Source organism: Balaenoptera physalus (genome assembly GCF_965194825.1).
Source record: "Balaenoptera physalus genome assembly, chromosome: 3".
Classification (NCBI taxonomy): domain Eukaryota; kingdom Metazoa; phylum Chordata; class Mammalia; order Artiodactyla; family Balaenopteridae; genus Balaenoptera; species Balaenoptera physalus.
The window spans coordinates 96560193-96582792 of record NC_138890.1 but is presented as its reverse complement, the minus strand read 5'-3'; the positions used below and the strand labels follow the sequence as shown (position 1 = coordinate 96582792).

Here is a 22600-nt window from a genome sequence, read left to right as displayed (position 1 = left end):
AATTGGGTGAAAATTTCTCCAAAAAAAAAAAAAAACTGCAAAAAAACAAATATACTCAGTTGAGGTACATTATATAAAGTGAAGATTACATTTACACTTTGATAAAGAATGTATCAAATTAATTTACAAGGGTGGGGACTATCTTGGATATGAAAATATAAAATTTTATTACATTAACCCATAATATGTTAATAAACAGTAGTTATTGTTAATGTTATAATTTAATCCATTCTCCTGATATCAACTCTGGTGTCACACAAAGAGAACTAGACTTGGAGCCTGAAAACGAGGGCTAGAATATATTCTTCCATTTACTAGCTCTTTGACTTGAGATATGTGACTCATTGTCTCTGAGCCTGAGATTTCTGACATATGAAAAAGGGACCATATTAAAATTATGAAATTAACCATTCCTCACAAACCTTACATAATAGTAGAAAGGAGAGAGAAAATATAAGTTGGTTAACACACATATTCATGTATATACCTGAGCAATCACTGGGCCTCAGTAATATGCACCTCATGTTAATAAACTTATTTCATAGCAAAACTTGTTTTATACCAAATAAGTAAGGCAAAAGACTCACTCACACTGGATTTATGGTATTAACATCATGCAAAGCAACTGGTCTGATGGACTAATGGAATGACCTATTGAAGATTCAATAACTGTGCCAGCTAGGAGACAACATTCTACAAAGCTGGGTGCTCTCTTATGTAATGTTTCATATGCTTTGAACCAGTGACCAATATATAGTGCTCTTTCATCTACAGCCAGAATGTAGGTCCAGCTAACACCTAAGGGATATAAACAGGAATTATGTTTCTCATTATTAAACCTAATGTCCTATGTGTAATATTTTGATTTATTTTTTCCTTTACTTAGGGCTCTACTGATTCAGAGAAATGCTTCCTCCAGGAAATGTAACAATGGTTATACTGAAAATCAACACTACCACTTTGCTAATCCCAGTGGTAAAGGTAATAGAAATCTACAGAAACCCATCAGAGGAAAAATACCGAGAGCTTAGACCCCAAATGATCTTGTTTAATGGATTAAGGCTTCAGATAGAATTACGGTTATTAATCAGCTGACTCTAAAATGGGGAGATTATCCTAGATTATCCAGGTGGGCTCAATGCAATCACAAGGGTTCTTGTAAGTGGAAGAATGAGACTGAAGAGGTAGAGTCAAAGATTAGCATGCTATGCTGCTTTGAAGATGAAGCTTTGAAGATGAAGGAAGGAGTCGAGTCAAGGAATACAGATGGTCTCTAAAAGCTGAAAAAGGCAAGGAAATTGATTCTTCTCTAGACCTTCTAGAAGGAATGCAGTCCTTCTGACATCTTGCTTTTAGCCAGTGAGACCCATTTCAGATTTCTGACCTCCAAAACTGTAAGATAATAAATTTGTATTGTTTTAAGCCAAAATTTGTGATAATTTGTCTACACCAATAACAAAAAACTAATACATGCATAAAATTATTGCTTTTCAGCCAAAAATGGCCGATATAAGCAATTTAATGTAGTTCAATTTATATATGACAACTGATTTTTAAAAATCCACTAATAGACTCCCCAGTGGTTACCTGTGTATCTGTTACCATTTTACCTTTATGTATTTAATTTGCCTCTCATTTTTTATGTAACCTCGATTGTAATTCTGGGCAACTGTGTGATTTATTGATGCTTGACATTTGGCAGGGAGTCTTGGTCAAAAATGTAGAGCTAAATAGGTCTTACCAAGGTACGATGTATGATACAGAGGCAGGCTGATTTTTCAACATATTTACCCTCCTCCTCTTTTATTTTAAGTGATATGAGGTTTTATGGTATTAAATAGAAGATTTAAAATGGTACTTAAAATACAATTGCAATAGGAGTGAAATCTTGCCTTTTTCCCCCTGAAAACCTTATTCATTATATCCACCAAAGGGCTAGGATTGGGGATATGTATAGTCTTAAATCCCATAATGTCTTATTAGACATCATAATATCAAAGGAAATTTTATAAATGCCTGGAGACTCTTCTAAGTTTTCTAACTGCCAAGAGAATCTTCTTAAATCCTCCTAGTCAGACTGGTTTCGATTTCTTTCAAGGTACTCCCATGATCTCCAAAGGCCACAGATTCTGAAATGTATGTCCAGAAGCACAGAGCTGAATTTTAATAAGGCTTTGATGTGTTTGTGTAGTCAATAATCAGGTCATTTGAACAAACCTCTACTCACACAAAATCAGGAGGACTTTCGGAATAACAAGTATAATATTTCTGTATTGCTGTTTTAATTAACCTGCCTACACTATGAAAACAAATCTCAATATTTTTTAAAGTTACATGGGTATGTGGCTTTTGCATTTTTCTAAATTTTCAAATAGATTCATCTAATGAAAAACAAAGACTTCTAAGACATAACATGTGGAAAGAAAAACAGCAGGAGGGAAGAATATTTCAAGTATTTTTAGCATAATTCTGGCCATTTCTGCTATGGAATTTTAATTCTCGTAAGTATGTAAAAACAGTTTTTCTGTCAGCCCTTAAAGATAAGAATATATGACACATATGGGAACAACACTCCTCCCCCACCAAAATAAAATTAGATAAACTCATCACAACACACAATTCATAGTGCGTTACTCACATAGTGATACAATACACTATGTTCATAGTGTGTTACAATACATAGTGATAGTACTCACTATCCCAAGAGGAAAGGGTTTGTATTAGTTAAAATAACTTGTTTGTAAGTATATTGCTATTAAGAACTCTAAATGATTTAGGCTGTGAAAAAACCTCTTTATGAATTAGAAGGTCAATTAACTTATTTTCTGAAAGAATTAAATTCCACTAAAAGAAAAGCTATTTAATGCTTATTCTTGATTAGAAATAGCCCCTTGATATCCCTTGATATATTTGACTCCAGGTAATAATCATTGTTGCAAAGTTTAGATTTCCATCTGTTTTCCACCACATTGGCCAATCAAAAAATATACTGCGGGCTTCCCTGGTGGCGCAGTGGTTGAGAATCTGACTGCCAATGCAGGGGACACGGGTTCGAGCCCTGGTCTGGGAAGATCCCACATGCCGCGGAGCAACTAGGCCCGTGAGCCACAATTGCTGAGCCTGCGCGTCTGGAGCCTGTGCTCCGCAACAAGAGAGGCCGCGATAGTGAGAGGCCCGCGCACTGCGATGAAGAGTCGCCCTCACTTGCCGCAACTGGAGAAAGCCCTCGCACAGAAACGAAGACCCAACACAGCCATAAATATAAAAATAAATAAATCAAATTAAAAAAAAATATATATATATACTGCATTTTCTTATTTTTGTTCCTTTCATTTCCCACCTACAATTGTCATATCTTTGAACTTAAATGATTTATCTGTACTCTTTATATTATACTGATCCATGTATTCTTTAAGAAACTCTTTATAGTATTTAATATCGTCAGTTAACCCTTTAATGCTCATGTCTTGTTCAACATTTAAAACTTAAATAATCCGAAGGTTTTCTATACCCCACATAATCACTAAGTATCAAATAGACACTGTGGCAGATACTGTTGCCCTGCCTATATCCTGTCCACACTTACAACTTTTCAATGGACGCTGCCCCTGTAGAACATCTAAACTGTCTGTCTGAGGGACTTTTTGATTTTTTTTTCTTGCTATAGGAGTACAATTACTTTCAATCACAACAAGCCAAAAGTGTCAGAGAGATATTGCCCTTAGAAGTAGGGCTCAACTAAGGAGTGATGGGAGTGGCTGAATAAAGTAGTTTCCTCTAACTTAATTGATATAACTTTAAGATGCATTCTCTATCTCCCACAATTCCCCAGCTGGATGAACTCCAATTGTCCCCCTTTGTTGCCTTCTTTCTCTTATCATTCTTTCCCACTACCTTACTGATGTTTCTTGGAATCATTTCTCAAAAAAAAATTTTACTCGAGCTCTATCTCAAGGTCTGCTTCTGGGTAGCCTAAACTAAGACATTATTTATTGAAAAATTAAAGAGAAATAAACGGGAAACAAAACTGATATAAGGTGTTGTACTATAGAGACATTGGAAAACTTGATTGCAGAGTAGTCTTTGGGAGCCCCATTGGGATAGGAAAAAATGTCTAGAGACTCTGTAAAAAGTAACACAAAAGAACGAACAATGAAAACCTTCAGTGATAGATATTATATATCCATAGCACTGGGATAGATTAAAAATAGAGCCAGATTATCTTATTATGATAAAAGACATTGCTATAATCAAATCCATGTCTACTGATCAAAATCATATATAATTCTAAATCCAGTATGAGGTAACTTGGCCATTCACTTGCACATTATTGAACATGGGCAGAAAACAACCTGTGGTTGATCCCCAGTAACTGTGGCACGCCACACCACACCTCTTGCCAAGAACCACAATGTAAGCCCACATGCTTTGTAATTTTCTGAGGGCGGGGAGGATGGGAAGCACATCTTTATTGTCCCACTCTGTCTGGAACACTGGGAGGATTGACTGCATATCCCCTTGAATCCCTTCCAAAAGATTTAGTTTGCATTTGATGACAAAATATGGCTATAACTCAAACTATTGATCTTAAGGAATGAGAACATCCTATAATGCAGGAGATAAAGAAATGGTTTCGTGATGAGCAATAAAGGCTTTATCTGCCTAGTATCTTATGGGGATATTCACTGCTAAGTATTAAAATAATGCAGTCACTAACCTACACTTTGAACAAAGCCTATTATTGATATGTAATCTTCAATATCAAAATATAAATATTTTAAAAATAATAATTATTATACAAAGAAAACTGAATTACACGTCTAAAAGCCATGCCGCAATGAGCTCAAATCTGCTGAAAGGCATTTCAAGGTACTCAGAATGATTCATGGAGGAAATATGAACTTGGAAGCAGAGACAGAGATTTGACTGAAGGTAAAGACATATCAGCAAAAGTGTGTAGGAGAAACAAAGGTATTGCAGTGGAGAATCTTGAATAGATTGAATCAACTGGAGCTTGAGAAGAGGAGGAATGAACCTGGCTTTTTTTCTCTTTACTAAAAGAATAAGCCTGGATTTTCACACTATGCATATGCTATGGAGTAAAGTTTGGGAAGCAGGAGAAATAATTAACTTGTATTGAGAACCGTGCCATTCAAAGTATCATGCTGGACCCTAAAATACATTAATTCATTTCATTTACATAATCTTTTGAAATAGATTTCATAATCTGAATTTTGAATCTACTGAAGCTAACGTTTCTGTAAGTAAACTCATTTGTTCTAGGTAACTCTCCTAGACCACAGCAGAATCAGGATTCCAAATTAGAATCATACAATAACACAAACCAAGTACTATCATTAATTTCAATTGCCATTCAATGGAGAAGTGTCATGATATTATGGACAAAGAAATTCATTCCAATAACTAGTCAATGAAAACTTCTATGGAGAGATACAAGGAAATAGGAAAGACATAGTTTCCATTTCATGAAAAATCTTACACTTAATAATAATTTGATATACACTCTAGCCTTTTTCAGAATCTTCAAAATTAACCAAGTTACTTTATTCACAATATTCTTTTCTTACAGAGGAATTATCAGGTAAAATATTACCTCTCCTTGCCTTACGGTCTATGTGACTCTGAAGCACTCTTTTTTTTTCACTTTTATTAGTTGAATTTTGAAATAAGCATGAATCAGTTTTTAAAAAATAGAAAGAAAACTCAAAAAAAAGGCTATAATAAGAACACATTATGAAAGAAAATCCAATCACACATAAAAATATTAAGATGGAAAACTGGTGAAATGTGGTATTTGCCATTTAAAGCCTAGTCATATTGCTCAATAAATTACTGTAACGGGTGTCAGAAATACTATTTGAAAGATCTGGAGGCCTTTGTTGTAGCTTCATCTTACTCTGTTTAATTACTGTCTATCTCAGTAACATTGATTCAGCTCCCTAACTGTAGTGCAGAAACACCATGAATTAGTAAAGGAAAAAGGATGGTGGCAGTGAACTATCTACTTAAATGTCTTTGAGAAATTAGCAAATAGCAGCACTTCCTTTAAAAAATGAGATGAATTATCATTGCAAAACAGTTGATTATTATTAAAACAACAAAATATATTTGCAGCAAAAACATAACCAGAGGATCATAAAAAGGAATTAAAACAAAAAAGAACCACATTTACTACTAATGAGCCTATATAAGTGTAAATTTAGTTAAAATAAAGCAGACACATATAATCCATATAATTATGTATCATATATACTTTCATGATTCACAAATTTATTATATAGGAAGAAAACTATTAATAACTTTTCATTAATTTTGCACAAATGAATGCTTCTCACTTTTTATTTTGACCTTGAGTGTATAAAAGCATACTAAAGGGGTCAAGTAAAAATTTCCCTTGGATATGATGTAAGTTTTATTTTTTCTCAATGACTATTAAAATAGATTCAAACATACATCTAACTTTATAGAATAAGAGCATTTAAATCATTAAACTCAAGCACATTAACACTAAAGTTAAATGAATTTCTTCCCAATTTCATATAGTCTTCCATTAATTTTCCAAAGATGCTAAAAATTTGCTTTTATGTTTGCCTTTACCTTCCTGGGAATTTAATTAAAAAGAGTGAGAGACAATTGCCTAATCGGCATTGCTGTTTTCCTACCTATGAACAGGTTTACCCTTGCCTTTGTTATTGGCTATGAAGTACTTGTACTACTATTATATTTTTTAAACAGTACTTAACAGTGTTTCTATTGTTTTTTTTATTCTCGAGAATAAAATTGACATTCTTTAAAATAATTATTCAATTAAAAGGAATAAACTTGCATACAACAAATTATAATATACTCTAGCAGCTCATTAAATTGAAAGGCTAATATGATATACTGTAGAAAGGCTGTCACTCTGAGTTGTTTACAAAGGGTGCTAATTAAGTGCTTTGCCTGATTTACTGTTGTAACTTACCCTTCTGTCAGCTCTACAGAAATTTTCTAAGATGTGAGAGCAAAAGGATGGACTTAGCCAATGTTAGATATCCTGTTTATCTCCAAGAAAATAGAAGGACTCGCTCACCTTCTTTAAGTCTCCATTATGCTTTCTCTTTCATTTAAAAGCTGTATTAATGTTTCTATTAAAAAAAAAAAAAAAAAAACAAAAAAAAAAACTAGAGGCTTCTGGTCTCAGTTAGGAAATGTGGGAAGCTGAAAAGGGTGTCTTTCCCCCTGGAAAAATTTCAAATTCATGAAAACATCAGAAATCTGAAATCACAGGGTAACCAACTAACCTGAAATCTGGAGAGAGAGAGGATTGGATTGGAGCGTTGGATTCCTGGAGGCAAGCGTTGGATTCCTGGAGGCAAGTGACGCCAGAGGGCATATAAACTGATGGCATATAGAGAGTGGATATACTCTCCTTCCTGAAACAACCAAAATGTGGAAAAAAATACATGAGACAACAGTAAGCAAGATACTGTACACCAGGCAACAAAAGGAATCCCTGAAAGATGTGGAAATAAGGTAAACGCTACAATTTTGATTCAGTGTATGAAGTTTCCAGGTACAGGGAGTGAGAGCCCGGCTGCAGCCTAGTGGATGCCCTGAGTTGAGCTGGGAATCCGGGGAAAGTAAGGGGGCCACAGTTCCTGGGACAGAGTATCAGAGAGGACAGAGCTATGCAGAGAATGAACCCAGAAGTCTGCAGAGAGACTCACTTGAGTATTTGTTTAAGCACTGATCAGGGCATGCCTGTGAGGAAACCACTAGGGTCTGGAGAAAACCCTTCCAAAAGGATGAGAGGTAACAGTACACAAGGTTCACAGAGGGACAGAGGGCCATGGACAGTGCCTGTCCCACCAACCAGACTCAAAAAACTTAAAAGCCATGGGGACTGTATTATCAATAGATGCTAAAACGAATGCGTGCAAGTTTGATGAGAAATAGTATATCTACATTGTATTAAAATACCTCCCCTCTAATATAAAGGGAAACAATAGTAAACTACAGTTGGAAAAACCTACCTACATAACCTTAAGCAAAGCAATCAAAATTAACACTACCATAATAGGACAATCCAAAATTGTGTGTCTCCTGATATTACTTGCTGAGAAACATAGCATTGCTTTTGTGATATCCTTGTAAAAAAAAAATGTATCACATGAGTCAAGTAATAAGGAAACACCAGAGAAACCCTAGTTGAGATATTCTTCAGAATAACTACCTTGTTCTCTGACCAAATGATTGTTGTGTACGACTGATAACTCTATTGTATTTATGCATGAAATGGTCCTTTTATAGGAAAAATGCCCTGAAATATTTAATTAGCATGTCTGCCACTTACACGGAAATGGGTCATGTTTACACACCCACCCACACACACACACACACATATACACACAGGGAGAAAATGATAAAGAAAATGTAGTAAAATTATAACATTTAGGGAAGCTGGGTAAAGGGTAAATAGGAGTTTTTTGTACTATTCCTGTAAATGTTCTCTGATTTTGAAATTATTTCAAAAAATTAAAAATCCAAATATATATTAGTGTAATTAAAAGTGAAAATAAGAAACACAGCCTTAATTAAAGAAGTTTTCAAATATTTCTTTGCTTTAATAATGCTACCACTGGAACAAACTTTATCATTATCACATAAAATCTTACAGAAATGTTTGTGGTCTAAAGAAGTTATAGAAATGCATAATCTGTTCTAAATCACATGAAAGACAATTTAGTAAAGAATGACCAGAGAATCTTGATCTAAGTCAGTTACATCACAAGTAAGACAGGGTTACAAGAAGAATTGAAGGGATGTTGCTGGATTGATACTTCTTTAAAATCAGGAAATAGAGATGGAAAACCTCATCTAAACTTCTGAATAGTTTTCAGTTGTGTATACTGAGTTCAGGAGACATATGTATAATTTGTATAAGAAAGCATATCCTGACATTCAAAGTTAGATTTTCCAGCACTTCGTTTTTCCCTTTTTCTCCAATATTTTTAACTTAAATTGAGATAACGGTACTAGGAAGAAATATCTATTAACATAAAAATATTTATCATGTACTGTCATCCTTTAACCAAATCTTGTGCTGTTCTCCTCATGTATTCATCTTCAGCACTAACAACCTACTAAGCATTCTTTGATTTTACTAACAGTGTTAAAGGTCAGGGTCCTTGAACTTGCTTTTGTCTCTTCTAGGAATCTTCCCTTCCAGACATTTTACAATGCTTTCTCCAGGCTTCGGGTTTCATCAGCTCTCTGCCCAAATGCCATGTTCTTACTGAGGTTTTCTCTGACCACTCTCTGTAAAACACTCTCTTTTTAAAATCACTCTCCATAAATCAGACTTATTTCCCTTTGTAGCAAGTAAAGCACATTATGTGTTTACCTGTTATCTCTTCAAGGACACCTAGTGTGCAGGAGAGTTAGAAGCAAATGAATCAAATGTTCAAAATTAATTCCAAATCCAATAGCTTTGATACTGATTTCACCAAGATACATTTTAAAAATAATTTCTTGAATGTTGGGCCAACAGTTATTCTGGCATTGGTTTTGTTTTATTATTTCCCAGGAAGCCAGTAATAAAATACAAGGAAGCTAATATACTTTTTCCTGATTTTATGCCTATGTCTGGCTTTTTATATGAAGATGTCCTTCTGAGCCATGAGACTATGGCAAACCCTCAAACTTTTGGCAAGAAGGCAATTGTGAGCAAGAGAGAAATGAATGTGTGGGCCACTGACTAGGACCAGTGCTCAAGGCTCTGGGCCACAAACAGGGCTGGCTTGAAGAGACTCTTTGCTGCTTATTTCAGGCGATGCCTGAGATCTGGGTCTGTCTATTTCTCCCAAGGGAGTCATGTCAAAACTTCCAGTTTTAAGAATATGTTCAGCCTTTCTCACATCTAAAAAATATAAAACAAAAAATTAAGGTTGTAACTGCATTAAATTGAAGTTACCAACTTTTAAAAGATATGCATACATGCTAATGTTAACTTTGGAAAAAAATAACTTTAAACTATGCCTAGAGAGAGAACCCTCAAAAAGTTACAAGCAAACAAACAAAAACCCCACACACACCAATACTGATTTGGAAGAAAATTTTCTTAACAAAAAATTTCTATAACGACTGTGTGTGAAGTAAAATACATTTGGAAAATGAAAATAGTTGCAACACATAGTTTAGTCAGCTATACAATATATTAACAACTAGAATTTAGACAATCTAAATGATTTTATAAAACCTAAGTTTTTCTTGGCTGGCTTTGCAGTTTGAACTTCTGCCTTGCATGCTTCCACCAAATTTCAAATTGATCTTAGAATGTCTCATTTGTTTCTCTTAGATACTTTGAAATCTATTTTAATCAAATGGGAAATTAAAATCAAATAAAACTTTAAATGCTTTGGCCCTCTTGCTTTCTATCAGCCTCTCTCAGAGATTCCATTTGCCTGCTCTGTCATATTTTGCCTGAGTAAAATCCATTCAGTTCAGCTCTATCTAATTCACTGATGGAACTGGCATCTGCTTTGTTCTGTTTCTATTGAATTAAAATAGGAAGAAAAATGGACTCTCTTCACAAGCTCTGCGCTTTGCTTAAAATAGGACCACCTCAGTGGGAGTTCTGCCATACCTGGCTGCTTTGTCTCAGCTCTGCTGGACTGTGAACTGGCTCGGCAATGTATTTCTGCTTATACAGATTGCTTTGCTTGGTTGTTTTATGAATAAGCCTCTGATTCTCTCTGTCTTTGCTTTATTGAAAAATCCTCACCACTTTTGGTTTTGGCACCCAGCAGAGTAAAAGGACATATTCAAAGCAAAGTCTGGGAGCAAATTTGATAGCTTTAGTGAATAAACAGCGAGGTTTTATTTTAAATGATTCATGCCTACTTTGAAAAAATACTGCTAAGTACCTAAGTGGGAAAAATTAATGCGTATTTTGTCAGACAATATGGTTTATGAGTTTGTCTATATTTAAATGTGTGGGAAATGTGCAATTGGTCTACTCAAGTTATTACCCTTGAGATAGGAATATGAATTGCAATAGTAGAAACCCATTAACTAATGTCTTGATTATTTTACCCAACTAAAAGGGTGGTCTACTGCAGCCTCTTACAACTTTAGAATAATGTGATGGCAACTGGTCACATGACTGTGGAGGGAGAGATTTCTTTTTAAACCCACCAGTACTACTGGCCCATCTCCTTCCTTTCAGGACACTTAAGACTAAAACATGTAGCTGTTCTATTCTTGAGTTCCTCATGTGTGAGCTGGCCAACCAATTAATCGAGTACCTACGTAAGACAAACACAAATTTTTCAATAAAATTTTTTGTTCACTTCAGCTACTCTTTCAGGTCCTTTCATATATTTTCTAAATATCTCTACCCCATCTCCGTTCTAACTCCACACTTAATAAACCAAGGTACTGGGTGCTTTTAGGTCTTTTCCAAGGTCCCCATATCTCAAAAATAAGAAAAGGATATTCTAACTAGCTTAAGCCTTTAAAGGCACTGAAGTTATGTTAGTATCAAGAAACTATGACCTGAAAGTTTATGAACATATTTTTACATCAGTGTCAGGATTCCCCTTTTTATGTTGAGCAGATTTCTGACATCCTAAGGAATCTTAAAGAAAAACAACTACTAATCTGGTCTGTAGCAACTTGAGAGGTTTGACAAATCTGGGGCAGCAAGTGGTCATATACAGAAGACTGAAAAATGTCCCAAGGTTCAAAAGTAGAAATTAGAACACTCCCTAACACCATACACAAAAATAAACTCAGAATGGATTAAAGACCTGAATGTAAGGCCAGACAGTATAAAACTCTTAGAGGAAAACATAGGCAGAACACTCTATGACATAAACCACAGCAAGATCCTTTTTGACTCACCTCCTAGGGAAATGGAAATAAAAACAAAAATAAACAAATGGGACTTAATTAAACTTAACAGCTTTTGCACAGCAAAGGAAACCATAAACAAGATGAAAAGACAACCCTCAGAATGGGAGAAAATATTTGCAAACAAAGCAACTGACAAAGGATTAGTCTTCAAAATATACAAAACGCTCATGCAGCTCAATATCAAAAAACAAACAACCCAATCAAAAAAATGGGTGAAAGACCTAAATAGACATTTCTCCAAAGAAGACATACAGATTGCCAACAGACACATGAAAAGATGCTCAGCATCACTAATTATTAGAGAGATGCAAATCAAAACTACAGTGAGGTATCACCTCACACCGGTCAGAATGGCCATCATAAAAAAATCAACAATCAATCAATGCTGGAGAGGGTGTGGAGAAAAGGGAACCCTCTTGCACTGTTGGTGGGAATGTAAGTTGATACAGCCACTATGGAGAACAGCATAGAGGTTCCTTAATAAACTACAAATAGAACTACCACACTACCCAGCAATCCCACTACTGGGCATATACCCAGAGAAAACCGTAATTCAAAAAGACACATGCATCCCAATATTCAGTGCAGTACTATTTACAATAGCCAGGACATGGAAGCAACCTAAATGTCCATCAACAGAGGAATGGATAAAGAAGATGTGGTACATATATACAATGGAATATTATTCAGCCATAAAAAGGAACAAAATTGGGTCATTTGTAGAGATGTGGATGGACCTAGAGACTGTCATACAGATTGAAGTAAGTCAGAAAGAGAAAAACAAATATCATATATTAACACATATATGTGGAAAGCAGATATTTGTGGATATTTTGAAAAGCAGAAATAGAGACACAGACATAGAGAACAAACGTATGGATACCAAGGGGGAAGGAGGCGGTGGGATGAATTGGGAGATTGGGACCGACATATATATACTATTGACACTATGTCTAAAAATAGATAAGTAATGAGAACTTACTGTGTAGTTCAGGGAACTATACTCAATGCTCTGTGGTGACCTAAATGGTGACCTAAATCCAAAAAAAGAGGGGATATATGTATACGTATAGCTGATTCACTTTACTGTATGGTAGAAACTAATACAACATTGTACAGCAACTATACTCCAATAAAATTAATTATAAAAAAATAAATAAAAATGGAATGATATTTTTTTAAGTATATATTGTTGTCCCTGGCTTATATCTCTTTCAAAAAGAACTTTACTTATATACAACTCTTTAAAACCTCATTTCATTTTGGGCTTCTTCCCAAGCAATACCAGAAGTAGCCAATCAGGAGAAACTGGATAAATCAGTTTGAAAATAAATGATTCTTATTTTGGGACATCCCTTCCTAATCTCCTTGTGAATGTTTGACATTTAAATACATGTCATCCATAATCTCTGGCAGAACTGACCTTCTTGAAATGTCACAGAACTTGTGCCATGCTGATGTCCAGATGAATATACTAGCATGTAGCCTCTACATTCAATCACGGAGGAATGGTCAAAAGCACAGTAAGGTAATAAGAGAACACAAATTACTATGTGGTGATTCTTTTCAAACAGATATGAAAGGGAAACATCTATAACTTTATCTCAAGGGGGAACGGCAAAGAGGGTATGAAGCTGTGGTAGCCAGACTACTAAAATGACCCCAGTGACCCTTACTCTTATACATATAATCTCTCCCCCTTAAGTGTGGGTGAAATTTATAGCTATATCACTCATAACATGGTAAAAGGGATTTTACAGCAGTAATTAAGGGCACTGATTTGATCCATCGACTTTCGGCCAATCCAAAGAGAGATGACCTAAATAGGACTGACCTAATTTCATGAGCCCTTTAAATCTGGGTCCAGAGGTGAGAGACAAAGAAAATCTAAACTCTACAACAGTCTGTAAACTACAAAATCTATGTTGGGATTTGCAGTCTCATTTGTAGCAGTCTATTGACCTCTCTCACTCATTGCCTAAAATATCTCTCATTTTAAACCAATCCTTTCTCCTACTGGGGTAGTTACATTTTCCTCCCTTAGGATATCTTATAGTTCAATAACCTGTTTTAAGAAACTAGCTCCATAACTATTACTGTTAAAAGTGTTACAATCTGTTTTTCAACTTCCATGTTCTCCTGGAGGACTTTTTACAATTCCTCTTGATCAGAAAAAAGAAAGTTAAGATAATCCAACTCTATAGTAAGGAATTTCAGTATAGGATTAGTCAGTAATCCCACTGTTCCTTGATCTTCAACCTTGAAGTAAATCCAACAGTATAAATGATATAGAATTTGAATAGACTTGGTGAATAAGAAGTAGCAAGAATGAGAGTAAGACACGTATATGTCAGATAAATCCTGTAAAAATTCAGGTGCCTATCTCATCAGTGAACTTCCTAAGGAAGCAGAGTTCTGAGTATTGTCAGAATGTCCCCCTCTAAAATAAAAGACAGGTTTTTGCATTGATTGTTGGATTGTTTGGATTTCAGAATCAATATATTCTACATTCGCACAGTTTGCTCTGACCCATTTATCAGAGAACCCACGACGTTTCTAGGTATGAAAGGGGCACAGAATAAGGGAAAGCTCTGAAGTAATTCCAGGCTATTCTACAAAATATCAGGACACTCAGGACTTAGGAACCAGTAAATCTAATAGTGCTTAAAATGGCTGTGGTAAATAAATGCATTTGCAAATTCTAAATAAAAATTGTTTAAGGGATCCATAAGGTTTTGTGCTACAGTCACGCCATCAGCCACTAGCCAGTACCTTACAGCTAATCAGCCCTGGGAGAAAATTAATGCTTGACTAAGGGATACCTAAACAATGTGAACTGAACTGCTTGTCACAATTATGTGATGTCATCTGACATACCAAGACATAATATTGTGTGTGTTCAGGAAAAAAGAGTTTTATAAAATGGAAATATTTGATAAAACTTTAGACTCAAGCCTGTTTAGAAGGCATAAGGAAGTTGCATGAACCTGAGATTCCAGCACAAGGCAGACACATCTTGTTTCCTAGGCTCCCAGGTCAGCTGGCTTCTCACCCCTCTGGTCCTGGGAGACACTGACAGGGAATTGGAAGGTGGAAGTTGACAGAAGTCAGAGTGGCTCCCCTTTCTCTCTGCTTCCTATGCCATCTCATTTATGGCTCTTCCTCCAACCAGACAGGTGGTTGGATTTCTAGTTTCCACCAGGTGATTCTAGATCTGAGCTTCAATAACACTTCTGTGACCCTTTGTTCCTGCAGCAGCTTCCTGCTGTTTCCACCTCCTATTTTCTGGTGTGACTCACAGTCCGTTGCTTGGCTTCTCAGTAGTCCTATCACCTGTGCAATCAATGCCTTATACTAAATTCCTTTCATTTAAATATTTGTAGTGATTTCTTTTTTCTTGGTTGGACCCTGAACATAAGATAGATAAAATTTAATTGCAAATTATATAAGATTCTACTTAACTAAGTTATATGAATAGTCATAATGAGTTAACAATTATGTTGCCAATAAAATGGGTGATCACAATGTCACATGGCTGAATGGGTAAGAGGAACTTTTGAGATTCCATCTGTTTAAGAGAAACAAATATAGATTAGAATGCCACTTGGGAAGCCAAAAGTGAGTGTCAACATAAATGCTTTTATTTTAGTATTTTAGCCTGAAAATTATCTATGTATGTATCGATATTTCTTTCTGTGTCACGCCAAATGTCTTTCTTTTTATCTATCATTATAATTTATTACCCCTAGAACTGTGTCCTGTTTCAGTTAAGCTGGATTCAAATATTAACAACTACATTTCAATGCATACATTTTAAAAGAATAGATATAGCTTTAAATAATATTTGTCCTCAAAATAAATTATAATAAATTATGACTCAAGGCAAATTTTATTTTAATTGTAATAAAACCAGTAGGCTGTCTATCTGGCTAAGAATGAAACTGGTGTAAATCCCAGGAGTCAAATGTAGGATAAACTTCACTTTCTAATTTGATAATTCTCTATTGTCATCTATATCATTTCTTTGACAATTCAGATTTTAGTGAATTCCCTTCATCTTCATTTGTACAAATCAAAAAAAAATGAAGAACATATTGCAAAATATCCACATGCAAAAATATCCAACATCACTGTTTAAACTTCTCTCTCTCAGGGAAACATAAATTCATCTAGACTAGAATTTTGCCATTACTGCTGTCAGAAATTTGCAGACTGATTTTTGGATCACAGCAGATGGTGGTTCGTGGTAGGAAAGGTTTCCATGTTTCCATTTTACTAAGGTTTCTTAACAAGAACCCTTGTCCAAAAATATGTTTAATTCAACTGAAAATCATTAACACAATTTGAATGAAAGTAAGCCAGAACATTTGAAAATATAATAAGAAAAATCAGCCTCCAGAGAGCTTGGACTAAGCAATGGAAGAGTACAATTTGACAGTTTTTTTTTAATCCATTTTCATTCTTACTTTCCTTTATTCAAAATGTCACCCTTTACAGTTCAGTTGGCATTTGGGATGAAAAGAAATCACATTTTTTCCAAGTGTGCACAAGGTTGATTATTTATTTGAATGAACTATCACTTTATCTAAGCAACAGTAACATCTTAAATACCCTTTTTACCCCACTGACTTACATCGCTGTTCCAGATTAAGTGTAAAACCAGAAATTCAATCATTTTTTATCCTTGATAACATGGTCTTATCTAATATTTGCCTTGTGGATATAATTTGAAAGGGAGAATTTCATTAACATTTAATCTCAGTGAACACGTAAGGAAATGTAATTTGTTTCTGATAAATATTCTAATTTCAGTAAATGTCCTATCTTATTTTCTCTGTAGATTTCTATCTATGGGAACATATATTACTGCTTATGTTACAAATTAACAACACTGTGATATAGTTTTTAGTTAGTCTAAATGCAACATTCTTTTTTAGTATTTTCTAATGCAGTTAGTTAAATGAGTTTAAATTCCACTGATATCTTAAGGCTAGTTAGATAAATAAAATGTTCTAGCATTTTCCAAAAAGTTTGAGGATGTAGGGATAATTTTTTTAAATGAGGCAAAAATGTTTAACCTATATTAATAACTCAGAGTCAAAAGACAAACTCAAGCAAGTATCTAAATATTTTTTGATGTAACCAAGAAAAATATCTAACTTGAAGTACCTTTAAAATTGTCTCATCTCTAAAGGTGTACAATAGATGTGTCCTTAGTACAGAAACAAACATGTCCATGTCAGTGATTTTAAAATGACAACATAGTGTCCATCTCACTTATCACAAAGTGTGTCAAAATGACAAAAAAAAAGACTGTACTTGAATATAATTAGAAAATGCTCCCTCATGGAAAAAAAATAGAATCTGTTATTATTAAACATTTAACAAAAAACCCAACCAAACAATGGAGAGGTAAAAGACAAGAGAGAATGAAAAGGGCCATGTAATATTTGAAAAAATGTCAAACTCAATAGTAATCATTAAACCAGGATAAGGATGTTTAGAGGCCAATTCTCTCCTAAGGTTTATTTTATTCAGATTGTAACTTTTCTAGAAAGTTTTTGAATCCAACATTATTGGTTTAACATGTACTGTCTTTTGCTCTATACTTCACCCATGTGAATTTCCTCAAGTTCTAGTAAAATGATTATAAAAGGCATGGGCTCTTCACAAATTATCATGCTTCTTAAGGGCACAATTTCCTGGGCCTGAACTCTGTCCATGAAGAGAGGAGGCAATAAAATGCTTTGCTTTCTTAGTTAAGGTGACAGAAGTGAATAGCATAAAGAATAATCAATTTCACAAGGTGAATCTATTCAACACAAAGCTATGCTTCAAAAGCACAGTTGGTGAGAAACTGTTTCTGCAGAAAGATCTCTCAATCTGAATCTACCAGCTCTCTCTCAAATGTACTATCATTTCATTTATGTTTATGTCATCCCTGATTTTAAGGAGTTGGGTGAGGTTAATTTACAGAATCAAATAATAGGCAAGTATATAAAAATGGATGATAGGGCTTCCCTGGTGGTACAGTGGTTGGGAATCCTCCTGCCAACACAGGGGACATGGTTTGAACCCTGGTCCGGGAAGATCCCACATACCACCAAGCAACTAAGCCCGTGGGCCACAACTACTGAGCCTGCGCTCTACAGCCTGTGAGCCACAACTACTGAGCCTGAGTGCCACAACTACTGAAGCCCACACGCCTAGAGCCTGTGCTCCACAACAAGAGAAGCCACCGCAATGAGAAGCCCGTGCACTGAAATGAAAAGTAGCCCCCGCTCGCCGCAGCTAGAGAAAGCCCACGCGCAGCAACGAAGACCCAATGCAGCCAAAAATAAATGAATAAAATAAATTTTTAAAAAATGTATGATGAAACAGAGGTGAACACATTATTGAATAAATTTAATTTTCTTTATACCAAAAAAAAAAGTAATCATTGAAATATAAACTGAAATAATAAAGTATGATTATTCTCTCTTGGATATCCTATTAATCACAATCCTTGGTTCTTTCCACTTGCTTATACCTTGTCTATTAATGGCACACTTCTATTTATTTAGTTAATTATTTAATATATTTGATAATACAAGTTCATAATACAAAACCAAAGCCACAATCTGAAAATAACCCATAGCTAACATCTGATCATTTGGTGCCCTGAGTCCTGAGACCATAATATACCCCTGCCTTTCCTCTATTAAACTCTTCATAATATAAAACAGTTAATAGACATTAGCTCTATGTAGCTTTTATGTGGTTTTTAATAAATTCTTTATATATTCTCCTGTATTATTTGAACTTTTACAGTCATTTATAAATTCATAATCAGAATACTGATCCAATTTTCCCTTTTTTTTTAACAAATTTATTGGAGTATAATTGCTTTACATTGTTGTGTTGGTTGCTGCTGTATAACAAAGTGAACCAGCTATACGTATACATATATTCCCATATCACCTCCCTCTTGCGTCTCCCTCCCACCCTCCCTATCCCACCCCTCTAGGTGGTCACAAAGAATCGAGCTGATCTCCCTGTGCTATGCAGCTGCTTCCCACTTGCTATCTATTTTACATTTGGTAGTGTATATATGTCAATACCACTCTCTTACTTTGTCCCAGCTTACCCTTTCCCCTCCCCATGTCCTAAAGTCCATTCTCTACATCTGAGTCTTTATTCCTGTCCTGCCTCTAGATTCAATATATATGTGTTACTTTTTAGATTCCATATATATGTGTTACCATACACTTTTTGTTTTTCTCTGACTTACTTCACTCTGTATGACAGACTCTAGGCCCATCCACCTCACTACAAATAACTCAATTTCATTTCTTCTTATGGCTGAGTATTATTCCATCGTATATATGTGCCAAATCTTTTTTATCCATTCATCTGTCAATGGACATTTAGGTTGCTTCCATGTCCTGGCTATTGTAAATAGAGCTGCAATGAACATTGTGGTACATGACTCTTTTTGAATTATGGTTTTCTCAGGGTATACGCCCAGTAGTGGGATTGCTGGGTCATATGGTAGTTCTATTTTTAGTTTTTGAAGAAACCTCCATACTGCTCTCCATAGAGGGTGTATCAATTCACATTCCCACCAACAGTGCAAGAGGGTTCCCTTTTCTCCACACCCTCTCCAGCATTTATTGTTTGTAGATTTTTTGACGATGGCCATTGTGACTGGTGTGGGGCGATACCTCATTGTAGTTTTGATTTGCATTTCTCTAATGATTAGTGATGTTGAGCATCCTTTCATGTGTTTGTTGGCAATCTGTATATCTTCTTTGGAGAAATGTCTATTTAGGTCTTCTGCCCATTTTTGGATTGGGTTGTTTGTTTCTTTGATATTGAGCTGCATGAGCTGCTGATATATTTTGGAGATTAATCCTTTGTCAGTTGCTTCATTTGCAAATATTTTCTCTTACTCTGAAGGTTGTCTTTTCATCTTATTTATGGTATCCTTTGCTGTGCAAAAGCTTTTAAGTTTCATTAGGTCCCATTTGTTTATTCTTGTTTTTATTTCCATTTCCCTAGGAGGTGAGTCAAAAAGGATCTTGCTGTGGTTTATGTCATAGAGTGTTCTGCCTATGTTTTCCTCTAAGAGTTTTATACTGTCTGGCCTTACATTTAGGTCTTTAATCCAGTTGGAGTTTATTTTTGTGTATGGTGTTAGGGAGTGTTCTAATTTCATTCTTTTACATGTACCTGTCCAGTTTTCCCAGCACCACTTATTGAAGAGGCTATCTTTTCTCCATTGTATGCTCTTGCCTCCTTTATCAAAGATAAGGTGACCATATGTGCGTGAGTTTATCTTTGGGCTTTCTATCCTGTTCCATTGATCTATATTTCTGTTTTTGTGCCAGTACCATACTGTTTTGATTACTGTAGCTTTGTAGTACAGTCTGAAGTCAGGAAGCCTGATTCCTCCAGCTCCGTTTTTCTTTTGCCAGATTGCTTTGGCTACTCGAGGTCTTTTGTGTTTCCATACAAATTGTGAAATTTTTTGTTCAGTTCTGGTGAAAAATGCCATTGGTAGTTTGATAGGGATTGTGCTGAATCTGTAGATTGCTTTGGGTAGTTTAGTCATTTTCACAATGTTGATTCTTCCAATCCAAGACCATGGTATATCTCTCCATCTGTTTGTATCATCTTTAATTTCTTTCAGCAATGTCTTATTGTTTTCGGCAAACAGGTCTTTTGTCTCCTTAGGTAGGTTTATTCCTAGGTATTTCATTCTTTTTGTTGCAATGGTAAATGGGAGTGTTTCCTTAACTTCTCTTTCAGATTTTTCATCATTAGTATATAGGAATGCAAGAGATTTCTGTGCATTAACTTTGCATCCTGCTACTTTACCAAAATCACTGACTAGCTCTAGTAGTTTTCTGGGAGCGTCCATAGGATTCCCTATGTACAGTACCATGTCACCTGCAAACAGTGACAACTTTACTTCTTCTTTTCTGATTTGGATTCCTTTTATTTATTTTTCTTCTCTGATTGCTGTGGCCAAAACTTCCAAAACTATGTTGAATAATAGTGGTGAGAGTGGGCAACCTTGTCTTGTTCCTGATCTTAGGGGAAACGGTTTCAGTTTTTCACCATTGAGAACGATGTTGGCTGTGGGTTTGTCATATATGGCCTTTATTATGTTGAGGTAAGTTCCCTCTATGCCTACTTTCTGGAGAGTTATCATAAATGGGTGTTGAATTTTGTCAAAAGCTTTTTCTGCATCTATTGAGATGATTATATGGTTTTTTTCCTGCAATTTGTTAATATGGTGTATCACATTGATTGATTTGCATATATTGAAGAATCTTTGCATTCCTGGGATAAAACCCACTTGATCATCCTTCAACTGCTGTGTACTTCTCTGTCTTCTCATTTTACTTAACTTACTGTGTTTGGGGGTCTCCTTTTTGCAGGCTGCTGGTTCATAATTCCTGTTGTTTTTGGTGTCTGCCCCCAGTGGGTAAGTTTGGTGCAGTGGGTTGTGTAGGCTTCTGGTGGATGAGGCTGGATCTTGTCTTTCTGGTGGGCTGGACTGCATCCAGTGGTGTGTCTTGGGGTGTCTGTGAACTTAGTATGATTTTAGGCAGCCTCTCTTCTAATGGGTCGGGTTTTGTTCCTGTCCTGGTAGTTGTTTGGCACGGGGTGTCCAGCACTGAAGCATGCTGGTCATTGAGTGGAGCTGGGTCCTAGAGTTGAGACAGAGATCTCTGGGAGAGCTCTCGCTGATTGATATTACGTGGGGCCAGGAGGTCTGGGGTGGTCCAGTGTCCTGAACCTGGCTTTCCTCCCTCAGAGCCTCAGGCATGACACCCGGCCAGAGCACCAAGACCCTGTCAACCACATGGCTCAGAAGAAAAGGGAGGAAAAAAAAAAAGAAAAGAATAAATAAATAAATAAAATAAAAATAAAATAATTATGAAAATAAAAAATTTTAAGAAAATTATTAAAATAGAAAAAAAAAAAGACGAGAGCAACCGAACCAATAAACAACTCCACCAGTGACAGCAAGTGCTAAAAACTAAACTAAAATAAACATATAAATCAGAAACTAGTCAGTGGTATGCAGCAAACCCCAAGTCTACAGAGGTATTCCACAGATGCAGGGTACATCAAGTTGATTGTGGAGATTTGATCCGCTGCTCCTGAGGCTGCTAGGAGAAATTTCCCTTTTTCTTCTTTGTTCGCACAGCTCCCGGGGTTCAGCTTCGGATTTGGACCCGCCTCTGCATGTAGGTCACCTGAGGGCGTCTGTTCTTCGCTCAGACAGGACAGGGTTAAAGCAGCAGCTGCTTCGGGGGCTCTGGCTCACTTAGGCCGGGGGAGGGAGGGGTACAGAGGAGGCGGGGCGAGCCTGCGGCGGCAGAGGTCAGCGTGACGTTGCAGCAGCCTGAGGCGCGCCATGTGTTCTCCCGGGGAAGTTGTCCCCGGATCACGGGACCCTGGCGGTGGCGGGCTGCACAGGCTCCCGGGAGGGGCAGTGTGGATAGTGACCTGTGCTTGCACACAGGCTTCTTGGTGGCTGCAGTAGCAGCCTTAGCGTTTCATGCCCATCTCTGGGGTCCGCGCTGATAGCTCAGAAACAATGGTCTCTTGCCTCTTCGGCAGCTCCAGACTTTTTCCCGGACTCCCTCCCGGCTAGCTGTGGCGCACTAGCCCCCTTCAGGCTGTG

The 22600-nt window shown here is 36.1% G+C and overlaps 1 protein-coding gene across 2 annotated transcripts in view; it reads right to left on the bottom strand.

Annotated features, from left to right (window-relative positions):
• The window catches only part of LOC309658992 (uncharacterized protein), a 228769-nt gene that overhangs the window by 187695 nt on the left and 18474 nt on the right, over positions 1-22600 (bottom strand). For both annotated transcript variants that reach the window (XM_082458316.1, XM_082458317.1), the window contains exon 2: positions 7305-7436. In XM_082458316.1, the coding sequence (XP_082314442.1) occupies positions 7305-7436 (132 nt within the window). The remainder of the gene's footprint in view (positions 1-7304; positions 7437-22600) is intronic.